We start from the raw sequence: 17,373 nt of genomic DNA, 5'->3' as shown, positions 1-17,373 counted from the left end.
ATTTCTGCTATCTAAAAAGGCCAAGCCACTTTATTTTGTGAACAAATTGACCCAATTCCTGCTTGACATGATCAGGCTTCATGCTTTTAAGTTAAAATTCTCTGGTTTTGGATCTAATTTATACTGGCATTTGGCATTTATTAATTTAAGTCATCTTTTCTTTTACAAGACATGTCACGTAGTTATGTGTTAAAATGCAGACAAGACAATCTGATTTTTTTGATGGTGGTCTTTTCAACCATCTGTGTTGACTAGGGATTATGGAAGCTGAAATCTAAAAGTTCAAGCTATATGCCTGTAATAATATTTTATAATACAAATATAGGAGCTTTCATCTTCATTCCCAAGATGTCCCTAAGGAACCTGTCAGTGGTACTGGCATTTATCTAATCCTTCAACTTCATGACATTTTTCAAATAGCTATGCTTTTTCCTTTGCTCTTTGTGAGCACGCTTGAAAATTAGTAACACCATGTTCCCGCAAAGCAGCTATTTTCTGCATGTGCTTTGTTCACCATGACCGCTGACTTACGAGTAGAAAAATAAAGCAAAAAGATGACGGATGCAGTGACATTTATGTAAGAGGAACAGAAGCCAAATTAAGTTGTTGTGCCACAAAGAAGCAGAAGCAAATTCTGAAGCAAACAAAACAAAACTCTCCTTAGTTTTTTTCTATACTTGGTGGATAGAGTAAGGTCAGCTATTCTAGAGCTGGGTTTATTCACATCTTTTGTCAGAATTTATATTGTTTATTTACACTGGTTAACTCTGAAAAGTCCGCAATTTCCCCTCACGTTTCTGAAATATATTTGCCTAGATATGTTGCACACACCTTTAAGGGAGAATATTTTACTGTACCTTATCACCTAGCGTATGACTTTGTGAGAGAGTGTGGAAAATATTTTTTTAAATGCAACTTACTGGCTAATTGGTATACAGCTTACAGATGGAAAATTTGTTCCTCCTTACTTTTCATGTCTGGGCAGCTTATGCTTGCTTGCTTTCCTTTCTTAATGGAAACAATCATAAGGTGATTTATTTAATAGGGGTCCAAGCAATTGCACGAAGAAGAAAAGGTATATTGTCAAAGGATTGCTATAAATACCATTTTTACATTGCTGATGGTTAAATATCAATATGCACCTGTAGTATTATTAAAGTAATTCCTTGGCACAGCTGTATAAACACAGAGGCACTGCTTTGAATATTTTGAAAACGGTTTCCAAATATTTAAGTTTGCAGTATCATTTTTGCATGCATCCCACATATTTACAGGGACTATTTTTATGATTATGGTTTGTTCGCACAGATATGTCTATAATTTCAGTGTTATAAGATTTCACAATGACTTCACTAGTTTTATGCATTAAGGGCTAGCTGGAGCATTAAGGAGCTACTCTCAGCAGATATTTGTAAGGAAGTATTTATAAAATAGATCTCTTGCACCAGCAAGACTAATTAAGCAAACAACACTGCAAAAATGAAGACTAATATACACAATTTATATATTTTCTCTTTTTTAAAAAAAAAAATCAAACCAAGGTTGATTTTTTTTACATTTAGATTAGGAGTGCATTATCCAAAAGATTTCGGTTTGCTAACAAGGATGAACATTGCAGGCTCTTAATTCCTTCTTGTCTTTGCAGCTAGTGAACTGACTGCTTTTGAAACGCTTCTTGACAGTCATAAACCTCTCCTGGATTCCACCCCCACACAGTTTGGTGCATTCTGACCAAGCAGTCCATGGCTTCATTTTGCAACCTAAAATAAAAATAACAGACAAGCAACGTAAGAATCACTTTAGTGATTGAATCCTTTGAAATTTCTCTTTTCTTCACAAGCGGGAGTTCTATTGCTACTCCTGTTTCTATAATGGAAAGACCTATAAACCATGAGATTCTACAGATTACTCCAGGGATGAAGTTTGTATTTGTTGAAAGTCCTAATTGGTCTGAATCATCCAACATTTTCATATGTGGCTCATTGGTCTCTTTGTGATAATAGTATTTTATACAGTCATATTCTGAATCATGTGAGTGGATTATTTTGGAACTTAAAAGCAGATGAGTCCTTTGTATTGCAGGTTTTCCTTTCCTTTCCTTTCCTTTCCTTTCCTTTCCTTTCCTTTCCTTTCCTTTCCTTTCCTTTCCTTTCCTTTCCTTTCCTTTCCTTTCCTTTCCTTTCCTTTCTGCCTTTGAGTCAGTCTTGACCCCTGGGAAGGAAGGAAGGAAGGAAGGAAGGAAGGAAGGAAGGAAGGAAGGAAGGAAGGAAGGATTTCCTTGATTTGGTTATCTATAGTTGTTCAACCAACCCAACCCAAGCATTTATGCAAAACATTAAGGATCATTGAAAGAAGCTGTACCAATAAGAATATAAATCAGTAATGTATTTCTATGTTGCACAGCTCACTTTCTTAATTTAAGGATTGCTCTGTGAGGTTTACTACACTTACCTGGGAATTGCCCACCGTCTACATCTTCTTTAGCTTGTTCACTCCTCCTTTTCTCCCGAGATTCTTTCCAGCGCCTTTTCTCAATATTGGGGTTTCTCAAGCATTTTCTTATTCGGCATTTTTTACGCTGTACAGTTTCTGGGCATGGAGCTCCTCCAAACTGAGGTTCCATTTTGATCATTCTTGTCCTGATCATGTGGCCTTTCCCACAAGACTTATTGCATTCAGACCACTGAGACCATTCTGTCAGATCACAGTCAATTGCTAGAGAAGAGAGGATGAAAGAAATAATATGCTTAGCCTTAACCTACTTAGGCAGAACAATCTGGTTTGGCAGAACAATAATTTACTTCTTTTTAATCTCACTATGAAAAAAATGAACATTTAGATTGATGATAACACGGAATGGATTTTAAACAAGCTTACACTGAAAATGCGTTTGCAAGACCACCCTTTCACTAAGCTCCGACAGCAGTACATTCACACCCACCCTATATTAAAAATTACCACCCACCAGAAATTAACTCTGGAGCAGATTTATAGGAAGGATACGGAGGGGAAAATGCAGGAGATTGGAGAGGAAAAGAGCTAGAGTTGGGTGGGGGCAAACCTTGATTCCAATGATTGACGGATGGTGCTCTTTATAAAAATTACTGTGAAAATATGTGTGAAATAACATTCAATTATTCATCAGGCTTTTTCAATCTGGAATGGCACCAATTTAGTCATTTTGCATTGGTACTTTAAAATGGATGTTTTTGTCACGTTCCTGAATTTTTCCATAGAAACTTCATTGAAGGTGAAGAAAAATGTCTATGATATATAACAAAGTTATGTTAATATGGTATGACTCATTTTAGCAATGGTGAGGTCCTTTTGCACACTTTCTTAAAAAAGAGGCCGTTTCTTTTTTTCTACCTGGGAAAATGTTAGGTATTGGTTTCTGGCATGTGAATAGTGCTTTACAGCCGTGCTTTTCAATCTGTGGTATGCGTACCACTGGTGGTACTTTAGCACCTGGCAGGTGGTACACATATGATGGGTTGAAAAGCACTGTAAAAAAAGTGTAAAAAATGTGTAAAAGTGTAGCAGGGGGGGGGAATGAGCTAAAGTGGCAGCAGTGCTGCACAGGCCTGTGGGAGAGTCAGCTGAAGCAGCAGTGTTGCTGATTGGCGCATGGCTCCAGCTGGTTGGTGCTTCCAGGAGCAGTGCGCAGCCAGGGGAAGAGGAGTCAGCTGGAGTTGCATCAAAGAGAAAAGGAGGAGGGGGAGAGAGAGGAAAGGATATAAAAGGAGGGAATTTTGGCGGGAAAGGGAGAGAAAGAAAAGACGACAGAGAAAGCGAAAGGGACGGAGAAAGAGAGATGGAGAAGCGCACAGCCTGGGAGAGAGGAGTCAGCTGGAGTTGCACCGAAGAGAAGAAGAGGGTGGAGAGGAGAGGATATAAAAGGAGGAGGTTTTGGTGGGAAAGGGAGAGGGAAAAAAAGGCAACTGGGAAAGAGAAAGAGAGACAGAGAAGAGGAGAGGCTTCTTTGAGACAAGCAGAGGGAGAGAAGGGAATAGAACAGTGCAAAGATTAATGTCAGAGAAACAGGCACAAGTTTCCCATTAAAAGTGTGGTAAGTGGGTGTTCAGATAGTCCTCAATCTACGACCACAATTGAGCCCAAGTGAGAAATTTGTTAAATGGGTTTTGTCCCATTTTACGACTTTTCTTGCCACATTTCTTAAGTGAATCACTGCAGTTGTTAAATTAGTAACGTGGTTGTTAAGTGAATCTGACTTCCCCGTTGACTTTGCTAGTCAGAAGGTTGCAAAAGGGGATCACATGACCCTGGGACACTGTGATCATCATAAATATGAATCAGTTGCCAAGTAGCCAAATGTAAATCACATGACCCTGGGGAATGTTGCAACGGTTATAAGTGTGAAAAATGGGCATAAGTGTCTATTTTCAGTATTGTTGTAACAGTCACTAAGCAAACTGTTGTAAGTCAAGGACTACCTGTACTTTATCACTTTTTCCCTTTTTTTTTGGTCATCAAGTTTTTGACACCTTGCTAGGTGACTGGTGGAACTCGAATATTGCTGTATCCTAAAAGTGGTACAATCTGTGAAAAGGTTGAAAAGCCCAGCTTTACAGTAACAAAGCAATGCATCATGCTTGCCGATACATGGCTATCATATAGGAAGAGTAATGTACGTAACACATTTCTGCTTGTCTGTTGTGTGGAATAGAAGGAATAAATCGAACCAACCATAAAATTAGTCTTCAGACTCTAGATATCTATACTTACGACACTCTGGCAGCATGCATTTCTCTACTTGTTCTAGTTCTTCATTGCAATCTCCAAGCTCTGCAGCAGATTTTAGCATCCTTTGTCTGGTCCTCATCCCTTTTCCACAAGTGACACTACAGTCGCTCCATTCGGACCAAGCAGAAAGCAGGCAGGGAATGGTATCTAGTGTAGGTTGGGATGGGAAAGAGGGTGAGATGATTCCATTTCAACAGCAAATCTACAAGTGGTGATCAATCTGGTGGTCAACTGATCCATCCACCCACTCATCAAGGGAAAGGATAGCTCCTTGATAAAGACTGAAATGAAACTGGATGTGTACTGGCCTTCCAGCATCTAATGATTCCAGGCTGTATTTTGCTACAGATTGCTGGCAGATCTGCTTTAACAACAAAGGGGATGCTTTAAGAATTTCTTTAATCTGAGACTATCATCCCTCATTTCCAGTATTCATAATTTATTCGTAAAAGAGACTGGTCTAAGATATTCTTGTTGCAAATCACTCTATCTCATACAATGCTGGATATCTCTCATTAGATTTCCTGATGTATTCTCCTGGGTTGGATCAGTGGTAAAGGGTTGACATTAATAAAGCCTTTTCCCAGGTTTAAATGGCTCCTGTAGGTACTGTTAATTGCTGATTGGAATGTGGCGGTAATATCTGTCATCCAAGAAAGATTAGACATAAAAATATTTGCTCACATGTAACAATCTTTCTCGTTAATAGAATTGTCACCACTCACTGAAACCTGTCCTGTGGATTATTCCCCCCTCCCCCGCAAATATGTATACTTATAAATGTATATGAATATGCATACACATATATTAAAAGGCATACCCCCAGGGGGGTGGGGATGGAATTAATTGCTATTGATCAAAATTAATTGCCTTTAGAATAAGACTCCCTGTTTCTAAAATTAATTGATGTCCTACCAGGATATACGCAGAGACCATTCTGTCTCTTACAAATTACTTTCTTGCACATATTACCCATTCAACAGGAGAAAGAAGCTGCATAAAACTGAGCATAACAATCATAAAGTAAGTCCTATTGAATTCAATGGCTCTTGTTTCCAATTAAATGTGCCAACTATCAGTAAGTTGGTCACAGATCTTTTCAGTCCTGGTTATTCCTTGTAAATGATGATGGAAGCTAGGAAACAGACCCTTGAAGGATTGAGCTGAAGTTTTCCTTTAGTTTTCAGCAAGAAAATGGTGAATGGAGGCCTTTGTGCTGCACACGTTCATTCTGTAGCAAGTCTCACTGCATTCAGTGTGTGTCTTCTTATTCAGTTAATTAGAATGCTCACTCCAATTCTTACACCTGCATGTTATGAAGGAGTATTTTTCTCCTTCAATTGTAACTGGCTGTAAGTGGGAGCCCTTTCTATCTAGCTGCTGCACCAAGGATTCTCATTTTTCCGGAAACCTCATCCATATGAAAAGCCTTCATGCGTAAAAGAAACTCTCCAGTGCATACATTATGGATGATGAGAGGCAGGCAGGGAATTTCAACCTTCCTCCTTGACGTGAGGGCAGTGGCTTGTTCTCTACTCCAGCCATTTGCTTTCGTTATTTGCACCTCATGCACAGATTCCTGCTTTCACAACGGCATCTTCCTCCACCGCCAAATTTGCAGTGAGTATTTAAGCTCTGACCCCAGATTGTAGGCAATTAATTAGTCAATCTTGAGCCCAGTCAGGATTGAACTCTAGTGGTACAGTGGTTAGAATGCAGTATTTGCAGGCAAACTCTGCCGACACCCTGGAGTTCAAATCCTGATGGGGCTCAAGTTTGAGTCAAGTCTTCTGTCCTTCTGAGGTTGGTAAAATGAGGACCCAGATTGTTGGGGGCAATATGTTGATGTTGTAAACCACCTGGAGAGTGCTGTAAAGCGCAGTGGGGTGGTATATAAGCATAAATGCTATTGCTATTTCTAAAATTTTCTCATCTTCCCTTCAGGTAACATGTTCTTCCTTATTTTTTTCCACTCAACAAGAAGTTATATTTACAAGAATAATGTATGAAAATGTTATGCTATGATCTTATTCTGCTAAGAAAAGCAAATCGGGTTGCAACCATTTTGTGAGTGTGTATATGTGAATGCATAATGTGTGGTGTAGGGGTGTGTATGGGTACATATATGTGGGTTGTGTATGTGTACAAAAAATAGCATATTTAAATAATAAAAAAACAGGAAAGCACTTCTCACTTCTTGTCGTCTTAAAAACTGCAGGGCTTATGATTTGCTAGAATATTCTGACTTCAACTATTTATGCTGATTGCTCCCTTGTGTCTTGCGGTCAATATAATTGTACACTTTTATATGCTTTTGGTTTGAAATAGCTACTTTGTCATGGAAAATTTTTAGAAGTCTACATTGTGAAGAAACCTATTAGAAAGTATACAAATGATGAACTGTGTTACTTGTTGCATGTATCATTTGCACATAGCACTGTTCATTTTATATAAATGCATGATGTGTGCACAAGAACATTAACATCCCCCCTTTTGACATGTTTGCTAAGTTGACCAGTTACTTACGGCATTCGGGATTCATGCATTTCTCAGCTTCTGTGGTTTCTGCTTTGCACATGGATCCATCTGCCGGGGTCATCTTGATCATTCTGTGTCTCTTCTTCATTCCCATCCCACAGCTGGCACTGCATTCATCCCACTCTCCCCATTCAGTTACCAGGCAACTGCTAGGAGCTGTCCATAAAATATTAGCAAAAGATCAGTCTAGTGGCACTTATTTAACAGAGGATTCACATTCTGCTTTTAGGTTGATAAAGTGTGGCAGGGTGCATTAGATACTTACAACATTCTTCATTTACAATGCATTTCTCAGTTTCCTCTGTAGGCACTTTGCACATGGAGCCATCCTCCGGGAACTGCTTCACATATCGCTCTCTCGATCGCATTCCCATGCCACAAGATACACTACAAGGGGACCATGTTATCCACTCAGACATCATGCATGTAGAGCCATCTAAAAAAGCAACAATAGATAATTTCCATTTATTCCCAAACCTCACCTACATCTGATCAACAAAATGTTGATTCTCACATCCAGAGTCTTCTCACCTACCTTCATCACTACAGCCTGGACCCATACAAGGCTGGAAGTCCTGAGTTTCTGGACAAGGCACGCTGAGGTCAAGCTGGGCTTTGAGCATCCTCTGCCTCATCCGCTTGCCCTTTTCACATGTGGAAGAGCTACAGGCTGACCAGGGAGACCAGTTCGAATAGATGCAAGTTTCAGGAGTATCATCTGAAAACAATGACAATATAATATAATATTATATATATATATATATATATATATATATATATATATATATATATATATATATATATATATATATATATGTACGAATGCATATATGTGTGGTGTAAAGTAGAGATATACAAATACGTATATGTATACATATACGGATACATAGTAGATTTCATAGCTTACTTGTACACTGTGATCTCATACACACACACACACACACACACACACATATCTGATTATAGTGTACAAGTAAGCTATGAAATCTACTGTCCACATTTAATAAGCTGGACAACAAATTAGGTTTTGACTTATTGTTGACCTTGCAGGCCTTGTGCTTACTTTGTTTTTCACAACTCTTTTCTTAATGATGCTATGTTGCTTACCTAAAATCTTTACTTACTCTTTTGTATGCATACGAATATTTTCAGTTCAAAAGTATTGACTGTGTTTAAACCCAGTTAGAATAATCCTCCCAAACAATTAAACTTAGCTGTTTTTTTTAAGATTACTTCTCTACTCAATATATTTAATGGACACACTAGACTAGACACTATACCAGAGACTTTCTGCCTGCGAAAGAGGTACTCTACCTCTAGCCCTACCTTTGCCCTTCCTAGAGCAAGTCCCTTTTTATGGTCTCCAGTTGACTGCTAGATGTATAAATATACTTTTTAACAAACTAAAGTTTGAAAGAAAGATTGGAATGGAAAACTAAAAAGATGTGAGGGATGGTGCCTACAGAGGGAGAGCTGGGGTGATGGACTACAGCAAAACAACAGTTTCCCGGAAAGAAGGGAGCACATTCCAAGAAGGGGGAGTGGGAACAAGAAGCAGTCTGGAGCTGGGTAAGAGACAGAAGAAGAGAGTTAGGATAGCGATTCCTTAGACTCTCCCAGGGTATATATGTTGGGTTGAAAGCAATAAGGGTTCAATTTGGCAAAATTCTACTTATTGAGGGTAGAGGTTCATTCTCCAAGCTTGTGTGGTCAGTAGGTCTTGTGATGAGAGGGTCATGTCGGGTGAGGGTCTTGTGATGGATCTTATGATGGGTCAGGTATGGGTCACATCAAGTGAGGGTCATATATGGGCCTTGTGATGGGGAGTCACATCAGGTGAGGGTCATTGGGAGGTGAAGTGCTGGCTGGGGGGATTGCCTCACCTAAGGAAGGCAGGGGGTGACCCTCACCTGACGTGACCTCCCCATCACAAAACCTAATGACCACAAGAAGCCCTGATAAGCAGAAGAACACCAACACCGACCTCCCCTAAACTCCACTGAAGATGTTACCTAGTCTGGCAACAAAATGTTTGGAAACCAACCCAACAAGCACAGAGAATGCACCTCCACCCTCATCCTACACCCGAGTTACGAACATTTCCCACCATTGCATTCTGTCTATTGTATGTAAGCATATAAAGAGCTGAACTTTGGTTGGATTGTTAAATGTCATTCCTGGGCTAAGCCCAATAATAAGTAAGAAAGAGGAGCAGTTAGATAAGGAAAATAGTACAGCTGGGATGAAGATCAACTCAGTACAAGATAATAAAGTACGTGAGATTAGTCTTCTGCTAAATTAGCATAGTGCCATTTCCAAACTTTCTGCCTGCTGACACTATCACTGTGGGTGTTTATTAAGTAATGATGCAGACTCCAACCATAAATGGCTAAGCAAATTGTTTTTCCCCCTCCTGTTTTCAATACTGTCCTAATAATAAGGCAAACAGCATGAAATACAGAGGAGGAGCAGCACTGGAGGGTGAAGTGAAACACAAACTCATAAAGGTAGGACATAATTAAAGAGTACCTTCATCTTCTGGAGCTTCTGCAGCAAGATCTGCAACAATGTCATCGATGCTATCAGGAACGATATTGCACTGTTCCCCCTGCAAAGAAACATTTGCAAAGGATTGAATTGGCAGAGGAAATATAGTGCAATGCTGGGCACTGGCCTGGAAAATCAACTGCCAGAAGTTATTCAAATGGCATCTACAAGCATTCATGCTTATAAAGCCTGCAGGTGTCGTCAGGCCCATGGAAAACGCAGATCCTAAAGGAAGTCCTATGAATGTATTGTGTTTCCAATTGGTAGGAGAAGGTTTTATTCCCTTGAAAAACAAGCTAACATTTTGCTGAAAAAAAGTGCTGGGCGAGGACCGGGGAGGTGGGGAGAGATAATGTCACATCTAAAAGCTTGATGTTACTAGAAAGTAACGATTAAGGGGAAATGGTTTGGGGGCCCACTTGTTTTCTATAATGCCTAGGGAGCCCTAAAATTCTTCATATAACGAATGAAGGAATGTGCTCCAGATTTCTGCTGCAAGTAAGATCTGTCTGTGACACCTAGCATTATTATAGCACTTGGTAGAAAATGTTCTTATTAAGTAATGAGCCTTGATCTTGCTTTACAAGACTTTTTCTTTTTTCTTTTTGAAGGCTATGCTGCAGAATCTTTTTCCAGCCTCAGAGCTGGAGTTAGCTTTTGATGAAGTACAACCAAGACAGGAACTAAATTTAATTTAATTTCACTTATCCTTAAATTTAATTAAAATGAAATAAAACAAATTTGATTAGTCTTGCTTTTCAGAAGTTCACCTTTGCTATCTTGGTAAAATTCCAATTTGGTAACAACTTCTGCAGCTCCGAGGAACTCTCCTCTTGTGCTTCTGAGGGCCTTAAACTTTTGATTTGTGCTTCTTTGCATTCCTTGGGGTTTGAGTGGAAAGGAGAGGAATTCCCTTCCAGAATTCCTCAGCCAGCACTGAGGAAGCACTGGCTGAGGAATTCTGGGAGTTGAAGTCCACAAGTAGTATGGTTGCCAAGATTGGAGACCCCCGCTCTAAGGAATGAGGTCCCTCACATCTCCACTGACCCAGCATACTCTCATTATGAAAACAAGTTGAACTACATTTGTCATTTTATTACCAGGTTTCAGGTTTCTTGTTATTTAATCCCACTCTATGCTCAAATATTCCATATCAGTTGATAAGTGAACTTTCATACTAATACCTTTCGTGCAATCCTCTCAATGACAACTCTGGCTACTGATTTAATGGAACCTCCTTCAGGGTCATAAAAAGGACTTTGGGGGTGGTCTAGACTTGTGAGCGGTCTTATCTTCTCCTGAGGTACTGTTGGCTTGTTGGATGACTGCAGTCAAAAAAGAAGCATAGGCAGACATAGCAGAAACACAACAATGAAAAATATGGTATACAAAAAGTTTGCAGGTAATCTTTCATGACCATTGTTTGGACCCAGAGTTTACACACCTCCCCACCCTCACACAGAAAGAGAGAGGGAGAGGGAGAGATAGAGAAGCTGGCAAATGGAAAAAAATGGGATAACTTAAATATGCATGACTAACTTAATGCCCAATGATTTCAAGGGGCTTGGATGTAATCTAATGTATATTACACTGTCATAATTAATGGAATTACATTGATTAATACATTGATATTAACGTGCTATAAAGAGTAGGCCGAGAAAAGAGAAGCTATATTTTCATCCTCTCTTTATTTTTGATGAGTCAATCCTATGATTTAATTTCTACAGTCAGAGTTTGTGAGCAATTTTTCAGCTCAGAAGAATGACTGCTGTGATGAGTCTTTCTCAACCACTGCATCTCTCTGGCACTGGCATATCCATGTATCCATGCAGACAAGGCAGTTTCTAGTCACTGCCAGCAAACAAAACTTAGAATCTCATAATGAAGTTCTCCTTGGAACTCAGCTGGGGTTAGCAATGAAGTTAAATATCATCAGAGAAGATTTTGGGAAGGAGAAACCTGTAAAGAAAGGTAATGACTGGCAGGTAAGATGGCTGAAATACACAACAACTGGCTCTGAACCTGATTCCAGTAAACCCCAATATGGATGCTCCAACACTGGAAGTTTTTAAGAAGACACTGGACAGCCATTTGCCTGAAATGGTATAGGGTTTCCTGCCTGAGCAGGGGGTTGGACTAGATGACCTCCAAGGTCCCTTTCAACTTATTATTATTATTAACAACAACTTGATTTGGATTATTTTGTGGACAAGTGGAATATTGCCAAGAAGAAATGTTTTGGGCACTACCTGAAGAACTGTGTCTGAAATGAGTTGTAGACCTTTCTATTCACTACAGAAAGCTGTCAATGACCTTGAAAATAACAGAAATTAATAAGATCAAAGCTATTAAGAACAAAGATCCAAAAAAAGTCAGCAAACAATGAGCCTGCCAATCGGATTAATGTAGAAATGCTGGCTAGTGTATAAGGTGTTTTTTTTACAGAGATCAGTGTATGCATATATAATTTTTCTTTCTTTCCATTCAATTGTGTCTGATTCTCAGAAATTGCTTGGACAAGTTCCTGAAGTTTTGTTAGCAATTTTTTTTCAGAAGTGATTTGCCATTGCCTCCTTAGGGCTGAGCGAAAGTGACTGGCCTGAGGTCACCCAACTGGCTTAGTACCTTAGTGGGGACTAAAGATCACAGTCTCCTGGTTTCTAGCCTGATGCCTTAACCACTACCCCATTGTTTGCTGTTTGTATATGTTCAGTGAACAGATGTGTTGAACTTACTATAGGTCCATAAGATGCATATATTTATAGGCACAGAATTGACTGAATCTGAAAGCTATACTTTGGAGAGAGAATAAAGAGAGATAGGGAGGTAATGATAGTAATGGTGTGGATTTACCAATTTTGATGGGTGACACATTTAGAGAGGCCCAAAGCCAGAGAAGTAAAACTGCTGATAAAGCTTAGCTGAAATTGCTTCATGCTGTCTTTAAGTGAATAAAAGGATTAAAAACAACAACACACAGCTCTATGTCCCTACCTTTTAAAATCAGACACCCCCCCAAAAAGAAATCTACTTCAAAATTGAAGAAGTTTTTTTTAGAAGGTAGTTTTTAACCTAGGTCAGGGGTAGGCAACCTCGGCTCTTTTATGACTCATGGACTTCAACTCCCAGAATGCTGACTGAGGAATTCTGGGAGTTGAAGTCCATGAGTCATAAAAGAGCCGAGGTTGCCTACCCCTGACCTAGGGGTAAATAGAAGTGCATGACTAATCTTGTTAAGCTTGGATGAGAAATTCCCAAGAAATCCTAGAAAAAGGTAGTGGCAAACGTCTGTACTATTATTACCTATAAAATTCCATGGATGGATGTGTGAAGTTACTAAAACATGAACTTAACTTAAGGGTAAATAAAAATTCATGCAACATTCCTATGCTGTTATATTATCATACACCTAATAAGTTAAAACAAAATATCTATATTTAAATGTGTCACTTATAATAAAAGGGATGTGGTGGCTCAGTGGGTTAGGATGCTGAGCTTGTTGATCAGAAGGTTGGCAGTTTGGCGGGTTGAATCCCGAGTGCCGCGTAACAGAGTGAGCGCCTGTTACTCGTCCCAGCTTCTGCCAACCTAGCAGTTCGAAAGCACGTAAAAATGCAAGTAGAAAAATAGGGACCACTACGGTGGGAAGGTAACAGCATTCTGTGCGCCTTTGGCGTCTAGTCATCCCGGCCACATGACCACGGAGACGTCCTCGGACAAGCGCTGGCTCTTCGGCTTTGAAACGGAGATGAGCACTGGCCCCTAGAGTTGGAAACGACTAGCACGCATGTGCGGGGGAACCTTTACTTATAATAAAATAATATAAATTAAAAGAAATGTTTTCATGTCTAGTGCCCATTGTACAGGATGACACATTCATTAGACATGAGTATTCTTCTCCAGATACCAATTACTTACATATAATGAAAAGAAATAGTTAGCCTGTGAATAAATGAAATATATTCATTTTGTTTTCAACTCTACTAAAGCTATCCAGGAGGCAATAAAACACAAAGACATTGTATTACAGAAAACTAACCAACCAACTAGCAAACAAAAGCTCCAATAAAAATAATTCAATAGCACTTATATCTGATCAACAAGAAAAATGACTCTTCATATAATAGAAGCTGCTGGAATTAGCTTAATAGGTCTTACTTTAGAATCACAGTAAATTAAGATAAAAACAACCAAATTCTCTAAATCCATTGCATTTTTTCTGCAATTTTTGGCAAAAACTACATACATGATGAGCTCTGGATATGAATACATGCTAAAGAATCCTTTTTTTAATTCCCTATCTATATAGCAAGGAGAAAATCATACAGGGGTATCCAAATGTTCATTTCCTCTGTTCTTTTTGCATTAACTGTTTTGATACTCAAACAGGAAAATAAATATTGATACAAAAACTAAATATCAGAAAAGACTTTGTACTGAAATCATAGCTTTTATGATTTTTGTGTGCAGGTATTCATAAGCAATTTCAAATTTACTGAATAATTTTAAGTTGAATGATTGAAAGGCCAAAAAAAAGTTCTCATGCTGGGTGTATTTATTACCATTTTTTGCTTATTCTATCTCTCAGTTTGAAAATAAAGAAGTAAGGTTCAAATGGAATGGTAGTGGCTTTCATTTGCTAAGCCATCTTCAGCTTCTTCCTTCTTTGGGGATTTTGTTTTCCTTCATGGCTATGAAGAACAAGGAAGAAGTTATAAATGATACATATTTTCAAGATGCTACTAAAGACAAAGCACTTTCAGTCCTGTAAAATGCAGATTTTTCAAATGTATTTTAATGGCTCAGGGTAGTTTAATCTTAACTAAACAGGAGGTACAGGTATCTACTTATTATGTCTAGGCACCATTTACTAGCTGTTTTCATCAAAGCTATCTTGCCCCAAAGTCTTCTCAGTCTTAATTGGTGGGACTAGTGTATAGATTTTATTGTTTATATAGGCACAACAGTATTGGGGGATGGGTGGGAGAGATCAAAATAGATAAGATGGAGATGAAGTTCCATGAACATGGACATTAATCTCCCACTTAGATTACTGTAATGCACTCTACATGGGGCTGCCCTTGAAGAAAATGTGGAAAATATATGCCACGCATAACACCTCTCCTCTGTGGGCTGCACTGCCTGCTGGTGTGTTTCTGAGTGCAATTCAAGGTGCTGGTTAAACATGGCCTTTAAACATGGCTTAGGACTGGGTTACCCGAGGGACCATCTTTTTCGAAGTGTCTCTACCCATACAATAACCCTGTATGGTAAATTGGGCTGAAAGTCACCAAGTGAGTTGCTGTGGCTATAGATGGAACGGAAACTGCCTCACTCTGGTGCCAGTCAAATACATTATCCACTGTACCTTGCTCCTTGCCCATTCTGTTTCATTTTTCAACTGTTAAGCAGTCTTATAAAAAAGTGTTTCTTCAGTATATCTTACATTAGCTATTTCCCGCCTCACTAATGCCATTAAGGCAGCAAACAGATGCTGTGGATGTGTCACCTGCAATTTATCCCTATGGCTAAATGAATGACTACTGTGTTGGTTTGTTGAAGTGTAGGAACTTCACTTTCAAGTCCAGATCATTTGGCTTTGGAGCAGTGGACTGCCACTGGATTCTGTACTATCAGAATTTAATTTCAGCTGCATATCTGTGATGTAGTGACGAGGTGGATTCCCAGGAGGAAAGGGGTGCATTCCAGAGGAGTAAGAGGCAATTCAGCCCAGATATTATGTATGAGAGACAGAGAGTGAAGACAGTCCCTCTCTAATAGTTCATAAAATATATTGTAGATGAAGTCATTAAGAGTCTTCAGTATGGCAAGACTTTGTCTATAAGTATGAAACAATAAAGAACTCATCTTGGAATAATTATCATAGAGCCTTGGTGGAGCAGTGGGCTAATGCCTCCTTAAGTAACACCAGCTGCCTGCAATTAGTGCAGGTTCGCATCCCACCAGGCTCAAGGTTGACTCAGCCTTCCATCCTTCCGAGGTAGGTAAAATGAGGACCCAGATTGTTGGGGGCAATAAGCTGACTTTGTAATAATGCCGCTTAGGGGGTGTGTGAAAGCCCTAATAAGCAGGCATATACATAGAATGAAGGCTACTGCTAAGCTTGTAAGCCGCCCTGAGTCTTCGGAGAAGGGCGGGATATAAATGGAATTAAAAATAAAATAAATCATGTGTTATTCTTAGTTTTGGGCCTGACATAGCTGAATGTTTAATGTTCTTCAGTGATTGGTAGCATTTTTATTTATTTGTTCAATTATTTAAAAAGTGTGTTATTGCAAATGCTTATTTAATTATAAGCCTCTTTAAGGCAGTTCAATTCTGTTAGTTCACAGGGGACTGCCAAATGCTAATCAATCATAATTAAAAGAAACTAAGAAATATAATCAGTACACTTTTAGTTCAATGGTGCCCTGCTGCAAAGAAACTTATCCCAAAGGAACAGGCCAGGATATTCAGTCATAGTATCTTCCTTTTAGTGGAAGATGTCAATGCAAGAAAATATTTTTCCTCTGATCAAAAAGCTTCAAATGCCACCACTCTTGTATAGTATATGATATGGTATGGGAAGGAAAGACAGGAAAATGTTTCTGTTTATTAATTTTTAAATGAATTTTTGAATTTATTCATCCTCATTATTTTTGACTGCTTTCAAAGCTTAACAACAAATGTTATTGTAGTTAACAAGCAGTCTTAATCTCAGTTTCTACTGAGGCTTATTACTGACTGAGAGAGGAAGTAAATAATACATTATAGCACCTTAAATTGGGAACAATATTACATAGTAAACCCTGAGATTAAAAATAAAAATAAAAAATGAAATGATGAGAGTGGGAAAAATCCCTCAAATAACATCTAGGATAAAGGCAATAAAGCACTTGAAAACAATAATTTTGCTAAATAGCGGAAAATGATGGTAGTCAGGAAGTTTGATAAGGTCACACAGAGCAATACAATGACAGAAGAGTAAGATATCAACTTTCCTGTTGTGAACCATGGAAATCTCTGCATTGTTCCAAAGAAACTCTGAGTAGAAAATGGCATATGGCACTGGTTATCTCAGCATGAATGTTCGTAAATGGGGAGAAATTATTTTCAGTCTATGCTCATCAGATGGCCTTCAAAATTGCATGCTTTTGCCAACCGAACATTAGAATCATATTTGTTTGAACATATTATTCTACGCTCTAGCAGATGAAAATAGTTCCTAATTTGGCTAGTTAAGAACGATAAAGAGGGAAGTAATTATTTTATCACGAGTGGGACACTACAAATGTTATATATATAAAATTTCCCATTCAGATCTGAAATATCTGGTGTCTAGAGAGAAGAGTATTTTTTGTTTTTAACTATGGTTTTTTAAATAGATTGTTGTGAGTTGCCTAGAATCATTGCATGGCATTATGTCAGCAATCTCCTTCCCTCCTTCCTTTTGTCCCCCCCCCCAAAAAAAAACAAAAAAAAACATTGCTTCCTCTGTCTGGACAATACAATGGAGGACGAAGT

At 38.7% G+C, this 17,373-nt stretch overlaps 1 protein-coding gene across 1 annotated transcript in view; it reads right to left on the bottom strand.

Annotated features, from left to right (window-relative positions):
- Window positions 1-1,261: 1,261 nt before the first annotated feature.
- The window catches only part of SPON1 (spondin 1), a 316,530-nt gene continuing 300,418 nt past the window's right edge, over window positions 1,262-17,373 (bottom strand). The window contains exons 9-16 of the mRNA XM_083348787.1: window positions 11,034-11,174; window positions 9,832-9,910; window positions 7,838-8,020; window positions 7,568-7,738; window positions 7,291-7,458; window positions 4,747-4,911; window positions 2,452-2,715; window positions 1,262-1,760 (exon numbers count right to left, since the gene is read on the bottom strand). Coding sequence (XP_083204913.1) covers window positions 1,597-1,760; window positions 2,452-2,715; window positions 4,747-4,911; window positions 7,291-7,458; window positions 7,568-7,738; window positions 7,838-8,020; window positions 9,832-9,910; window positions 11,034-11,174 — 1,335 coding nt within the window. The 3' untranslated portion in view covers window positions 1,262-1,596. The remainder of the gene's footprint in view (window positions 1,761-2,451; window positions 2,716-4,746; window positions 4,912-7,290; window positions 7,459-7,567; window positions 7,739-7,837; window positions 8,021-9,831; window positions 9,911-11,033; window positions 11,175-17,373) is intronic.

Source organism: Vipera ursinii (assembly GCF_947247035.1).
Source record: "Vipera ursinii genome assembly, chromosome: 1".
In the NCBI taxonomy this organism is placed as follows: domain Eukaryota; kingdom Metazoa; phylum Chordata; class Lepidosauria; order Squamata; family Viperidae; genus Vipera; species Vipera ursinii.
Note: the sequence above shows the minus strand (reverse complement) of the source record. Positions and strands in the feature narration are given on the sequence as shown.